Source organism: Trachymyrmex cornetzi, unplaced genomic scaffold (assembly GCF_001594075.2).
Source record: "Trachymyrmex cornetzi isolate Tcor2-1 unplaced genomic scaffold, Tcor1.1 scaffold229, whole genome shotgun sequence".
Taxonomy (NCBI): domain Eukaryota; kingdom Metazoa; phylum Arthropoda; class Insecta; order Hymenoptera; family Formicidae; genus Trachymyrmex; species Trachymyrmex cornetzi.
Window position 1 is genome coordinate 313903 of NW_017296945.1, and position 7822 is coordinate 321724.

Below are 7822 nucleotides of genomic sequence, written 5' to 3' on the forward strand. Positions count from 1 at the left end.
AACCTTATATCTCCTTATTGTCCATCAAGAATATAATTTATACAAAAATTTATTTGAAAAGAATTTATGTTTTTAACCATAATGAATCCTGTTTTTGTAATCATCCCCTTACTTTTGGAAATATATTTAGTGTCTAATTAAAGTGACGGTAAATATTGCGTTTTTCATGCAATTTTCTTTGTTTTTACAGTTTTTGATAATAAAAACTGTCACAATGAGTGATGGAAGAAAGAGGCTTAGTGGAAGTCAATACAATAAACTAAGGCAAATAAAAAAGTTGAAAGAAGAAATTATTTCAAACAAAACCTCAAAAATAGACATATTTTTTAAACCTTTGAATGAATTTGTAAAAGTAGTCCAACAGAATGCCGATCCTGATATAAATAGCGAATCATATGTTACTTCTTCAAGTTATGATACAATCGACAACGCTTGTACATTTATCCCTCCAATTGATGAGAGAGAAAGAAATAGTCCAAAATATTTGCATTCCAGAGCTCAGTACAATAAATAATGACCGTTGTGCAGATGCAGATCAAATTTTGCCAAGTGATCCTGTCGAGTGGCCTATTAATGACTATACTCGAGATTATGTGGCCATGTACGGATATAAGCAAAACAAGAATGCTGACTTTTCTAAATCAAAACGACAGTACACGGATAAGACTCGAATGCTGACTAAAAATATTTTTAATAGAAAGCTTGCAAATGGAGAACTTCAGCCACGATCATGGTTGGTCTACTCTGAGAGCACGGGACACATTTTTTGTGGTACATGTCGTTTATTCCAAACAGGAGCAGCTCAACATTTAGTACTTAATACGAAAGGCTTCAACGACTGGAAGAATGCTTCAGAGTGTCTAAAGAAACACGAAAATTCTAATAATCATAAGACATGCGTTCTCGATATGAAGAAAAGGGAATTGTGTTAGGCAGAGTAGACAAACACCTGATCCAACAGCTAGATGAAGAAATGATCTACTGGAGGAAAGTTCTTCATAGAGTAGTTGTAGTAATAAAGACACTTGCTTCAAGAGGTTTATCTTTTAGGGGCCATGAAGAAAAATTTGGATCGAACAAAAATGGAAATTATATGATGTTACTGGAGGTAATTGCTAAATATGATTCGTTTCTAGCAGATCACATTAACAAAGTTGGTAACCCAGGTCGTGGACATACTTCTTATTTATCTTCAACAATTTGTAATGAATTCATCCAGATAATTGCTCACAAAGTCGTTTCAAAGATCATTGACGAAATTAGAGATGCAAAGTACTTTTCAATTATTGTAGACTCTACACCTGACATATCTCACATTGACCAGCTTTCTTTTGTCGTGCGTTATATAAATAAGAGTGGTTTGCCAGTTGAACGTTTCATCAAATTTATTCCTAACACTGGCCACAAAGCAGAAGATATATTTAATGTTGTAATTACAACACTAGAAACTTACAAATTAGATATTAATGACTGTCGTGGTCAATCATATGACAATGCCAGCAACATGTCAGGTGTATATTCGGGATTTCAGGCGAGAATCAAGAACGTAAATTCACTGGCTAAGTATGTTCCATGTTCTGCACATTCTTTGAACCTGATCTGAGATCTGTTCTGCTGAGTGCTGTCCCGAAGCAACATCGTTTTTTAGTTTACTTCAGCTATTGTACAATTTTTTCACAGCTTCAACATATCGATGGGAGGTCCTACAAAAAAGTTCTTCACTTGCCTCAACATCAAGGTCAATTTCATTGAAGAGTCTTTCTCAAACACTTGGTCTGCACGTGATGACGCTCGTAAAGCTCTGATGGAGTCCTGGTCAGTAATCCTGAACGCTATTATAGCATTAGAACAGGATTCAACTCAGAAGGCATCTACTAGAACTGAAGCAAAAGCCTTGCATTTACAACTAGAAAGACTTGAAACGGCATTTATGGCTACGTTTTGAGGCTTCTTGTTAGATCGCTTAAACGCAACAAATAAATTACTGCAAAAAGTCGGTATTGATTTAAGTACCGTTATTGAGTTGTATAAGTCCCTTGTAACACTTACAGAAGTTACTCGGGAGTAATTCAAATTGTTTGAAGATAAAGCTCTTAATAAATCTAGTGTCAAAACTTAGTTTGACACTCAAAGAAAAAGAAAGAGGAAACTTCATCATGACGAGGAACCTGATAAAGAATTGGATATAACTGGTAGCGAACACTTCAAAAGAAATACATTTCTGGTTATTATTGATCAATTACGTTGAGAGTTAATTAAAAGACAAATTGCGTATGCACAATACGACCAACAATTTGCTGCGATATCGAAAATAAACCAGCTCACAACCGTGCAATTGGAAGAAGCAGGAAAGATTCTACTAAGTCGATATCCAAATGATTTAGAGGACTCATTGTTGTGTGAACTGCACCATTTTAAGGAACATATTGATGTAGATACGGATAATCCAACTCCGAAGGCACCATTTCAGCTTTGTAAATGGGTGTATGAAAAAAATCTGCGAAATCTTTATCCTAATCTTGACGTAGCATTACGGATGTATGTGTGCACTCCCATAGCAAATTGCACAGCCAAACGTTCATTCTCTTTCTTGCGACGTATAAAAAATTACCTTCGATCAACTATATCAGAGACCGACTCAACGCTCTATCTATCCTCTGTATAGAATCAGATATTCTAAATAGTTTGGACTTTGACGATATCATAAATGACTTTGCAAAAAAAAAAATCGAGGCGCAAAGCTGTCTAATTTATCTTATGTTTCATGTCCTATAATAAAATACCAACTGAAATAAAAGCTGTGATTATAATTGAATTTTTTGGTCATACTTCTCTTACATTATTTCATATGATCTGGGTAAATATATTATATATAATATTAAAATATAATAGAAACTTCTCAGTAAATAATATAGAAAAATATAAAATGTACATAATATTAACAATCAGAAAATACGAATATTTACGTTTTGATAATTTAAAAACATGTACTAGGGATTAATTAACTATATATATATACATATAGCTGTACATTTAATTTCTTTTATCGTCGCGAATCATTCGTGAAATATGGGGAAGGGGGGCGGCAAGGTATGAATGGTTTAAGGGTGGCAAATTCGTTAATCCGCCACTGCTCACAATACGATTTCACAAAAGAAAGGCATCATGAAAAGAGTTTTCACTTCCCACATTCAGAATTTTACAAAAGAAATTTAAATTTTTTGATTAGAATTGTATTAGAAAATGTGACTATCCGTTGAAATTTATTTCTTAAACATTGCCTGATAAAATAAAAAAATTAATTGAAAAATCCAATTCTAATTACAATACTACTACTAACAAGATTAAAAAAGAACAAATCAGATGATTTACAGTTCCTTTCATCAATGGAACATCTAATAAGTTCTGCAAATTTATTGATGGTCTGTCTTGTAGAATTGCTTCATTATAGTATCAATAAAAACTTAACAAATTTATTACAATACACAAAGATCCTTTGCAAAGATTTTCCAAAAGGAATGTAATTTACGAGACCGAATGCGATCGTAATTGCGATTCCTATGTAGGCCAAACGGGAAGAAAATTAAAAACGAGATTAGCAGAACACTGTAACCATATACGTAGATTTACATCCACTCGTTCAATTATCACAGAGCATAGGGTATATTGCAATCATGATTTCGACCAGGATAATGTGAGAATTCTGGATACTGAGAGAAATTATAATAAACGAACAATGTCGGAGATACTCTACATAAATCGTCAATCAAATGATTCAACATTTAAACTGACACTGAGGCATTAAATTATAGTTACATAGAAATTCTCAACAAGTTATAATATGTTTATTTCTATAATTAACCGACAGGCTTCTGTTATGACGACACATCTCTTTTTGTTTTAACGGTTACTATGTGACCAACATCGGAACAAACATAACAGTTTTTTTGGATCTTAAATTATTTTTAATCGAACATTGATGATTGTGAATCTTAAATTTGTTTAATGGGTTGACGATGTTTGGATTCGCTTGCGATCATGTTGGAGGTGGGGTGAGTTTTTGCCGTTATTTATAAATAACATAAAATTAATCTCTATCTGTTCATAAATCCTTGATACAAATAATAGCTTGAGATCCACCATCTGCTTCACTCAGCTTTGAAACTGGTTGGCACAACATCAGACTATGTTGGGTAGGGTTGTTTCTCACCGCATTTCTACTGCGACTGCATAATTGGAGGGTAATACGGTTTTGTGATATACAGGTCGACATAGTATTTAGCGCGATTAGCGGTAATTATTATTGAGGCTGGCTCAAAACGTAAGCCGAAACGTACAAATCTAATTTATTATTCACAATTAATTTTTGCGCAAGATAGCACCCAGCGCAGTCTGCTAACACCCAATTAAATTTCGCTGTTATATTTTATTGTATTAATTAAAGAAGTCTATAATTTTGTGTATTTCACTACTTGAATTGTTTATTCGGAAATAGATTTTAGATCTTTATTTAAAACAGAATAATCTACTAAAGCATCGAACGGATGAAAGGATTTGAGAAGAATTACATCGCCTGCATAAACGAAGAGATCGGCGGACAGAGAAACGTTAGACAAATCAGAGACAAAAATATTAAAAGTAAAACGAAAATGGAACCCTGGAGTATTCCAGAGAGAAGGATTATACATGAGGACGTGCTGCGTGCCATTTGTAAGAAACGAGCAGTTTAGCTAGAGAGCCGAATAAGATAGACTGCATAGCTTGAGTTTGACTGAAATTAGATCATGGTTGAAGGTATCGAAAGCCTTTTATAAATATTTTTCATAAATTTGTATTTGCCTATAATTGTGAATTTAAGACTCCTTTAATGCTCTCATTTAAAAATACTATTAAACAAATGATAAGTAATATAAAAAGATCAAGTATTAGTATATAGTGCCCGGGAGTATATTTTAATTTTTTACCTTAAAACGACAGATACTAATGAGAATTAATATAACGGTGACAAACGGTACCATATCATCGCTGTATATTGTTTTATCTTTCTGATATTGCTCGATGTATGCTGGATAGTAATAGAAGTACATAAGAAGACTCCATTTGGCCAAAGCATACAGACAAGAAATATATGTCCTAAGTTGTCCAACAGGATATTCGAACACGCCCAAACTGCAGAACTTGCCGATGGTCATTAATGGTGCCAGCGTTCTTTCTAGTGTCTCTGTCATAGTTTCCGAGTGGTCGGCTAATATTTTAACTGAATTAGTTCTTGCTGCTCGAGGCACAAATACGTTTTACTATTTTTTATAAGATTTTCAGAAATAGTTTTCGCAGTTTCTCTAAGAACGTTGTGAGAACTACACTGTAAGATATGTACACTGGAAGATATAACGTATGAAAAATGCCGTTTAACCAACAAGTATTGAACAACGGAATAGACACACAGATAATCTAGATTAGATTGTCTTTCTTTTCACGGAATTTTTATTTATGTATAGGTATGTATATTAAGGCCATTAGTTATGGATCACCCTTGAAAAAAAATTCATATTTTTATCTAGAACAATATCAAACATTTAATGAAATATTTAATACTTATGATCGATCATAAAGATTACATTATGGATGATTTTATTTCAAATCGGTACCGTTTGATATGTTTTAACTGTAATTAAGTGAAATAATGACAATTGTACACAATTAAACCCCATGTACTACTTGCGGATCAGTTCCAAATGCTTTATCCTTTTTGGATTTAGTTTTAATTGAACATGATATTGACTTTTTTCATGAAATCTGATGCTATTTACTACCTCCTGTAAAAGCCATGAAATAATTCTGATATTACACTTTGAATGAATTTTTATAGGTTTATATCCTACTTTATGCCTCATGTTTTATTATTTAACGACGTTAATAAAATGTGCAACGTCATTGATAATAAATAAAAAACAGTAGACACTTAAAAAAGATAAAATATATGCTAAAAAATTTTGTGATATACGTTATTTCATAGAAAATACTATAATTATTTAAATATACAACGCTATAATTATTTAAATATATAATATTGTATAACGTATGTATATACCCTTCAACCAGCAAGTATTGAACGACAGAATTGAGCACACAGATAATCTAGATTAGATTGCATTTCATTTTTCGGAATATTTATTCATGTGTTATTATGAGGGATAAATGATTATTGACGTAACTATACTTAAAACATTATGTCTTTATACTATGTACAAATGCGTTTAATGGATGCTTTTTACTCATATGGCTTCTAACGACATGTGTCGACTTGAGTTGAAGCTGATAACTTGAATAAAATATTTTATATATTGAAGTTTTATATGTTTTATATATTATATTTTATATATTTATTTTATATATTTTATATATTGAAGCACAATCCGGGAAAAAATATATCTTATATGATTATATATAGGTAGAAAATATAAATAAAAAATGTATAAATATAAAATTATATAAAAAATTGACATATATTACATACAACTATATGTACATAAGACAAGAATTTTGTAAATTCCAATCATTTCCAGAAACTTTTGCGATTTCTTTCTAAAAAAATATTATAAGATTAATTAAATGATTTATATGTATACATTTTGAATAATTTTAATTTAATGATAAATTATTTAAGCATAATTTATCGACAATGATTCCATGTTGCTGATAAAATAACATATTACATTTCATGCACTTACAAATCCACAGATATGCATTGTGGCTTCGACAAAGCAAGGCAATAAAAATATACGAATTATGGACCCGCTGTTAATGTGATTCGTTGTTTCCTTCACAATCTTTACATGCATTTATCAGAATATAAATTTACGATGAGTATAAAAATCTATCTTCTATACAACCTATATGCTAAACACAATTCTCTCGACCCGTCAATTCTAGCTACAATGATTATCAATATTCTTGAGAATAACCTCTTCAAAATCAAATTAAATTAACTAAATTGCAACTTTTTAAATTCAAGAGATGTTATTTAGTTATTTTTTTAAATTCAAGTATAGAATTTCAAGATTCTAAATGTGTAGCGATATCAAAATTTCCTTAAATTTACAAATATATAGGAAAAAAATTGGTTTTTTTAAATCTCTTAGAAATTAAGTTTTCAGAAATTAAATTTCGAAAAAGAACATAAAAATTTGACAATTTAGGTCTTTTTTGTTGCTAAAAACTAGTACATTATACATACTTAAAATAAAATAGGTGTTTAAAATTTTAAGAGAGTAAGACAAAAAATTTCAAAGTGCAGCGACAAATATCAGGCCTGCTTTCTCTCTACATTTACATTCTCCATTTTTCCTGTGCTGCAATTTTTTATTATTATATTTAATTCATCTATGCTCTAATCATCTGTGTTTAACTCACATATTTCTGTGACAAACTTACCTCTAAAAAAATATATGTATTTATATTGCGCCGAAGTCTCTCCCGTACTTCAGGCCATCTCTTATTTATCGCCAAGAAATCAGATCACAAAAGAGGATCTCCCTACAACATAGTAGTTTTGTGTTCAGGGCACCTATCGTATACAACAAATCAGAATGAATTTTGATCGGAATTATTCCGTTTTTTCTAGATTTCTATTGCGTTTAAAAAAGGGAATAATTAATTCCGATCGAAATTCATTCTAAATAATTCCATAATACATCCTACAGTTCTGAGCTTTTAACACTTCTGTCATTTCTCAATAAAGTTCTCATTCCCGTTGTATTGTTGTGCACATTTATTTCAGTGCGATTAATGTGTCCTCTATATGCGAAACGTGCGAGCGTAA

General features: G+C 31.3%; 1 protein-coding gene across 1 annotated transcript; it reads left to right on the forward strand.

Moving 5' to 3' along the window:
- The first annotated feature begins 214 nt into the window (after nt 1-214).
- Nucleotides 215-1945, forward strand: LOC108760594 (uncharacterized). The gene is made up of 5 exons (XM_018506635.1): nt 215-434; nt 529-771; nt 915-1108; nt 1220-1563; nt 1681-1945. Exons 1-5 carry the CDS (start codon nt 215-217, stop codon nt 1943-1945), a joined length of 1266 nt encoding a protein of 421 aa, XP_018362137.1.
- The last annotated feature ends 5877 nt before the right edge of the window (nt 1946-7822 follow it).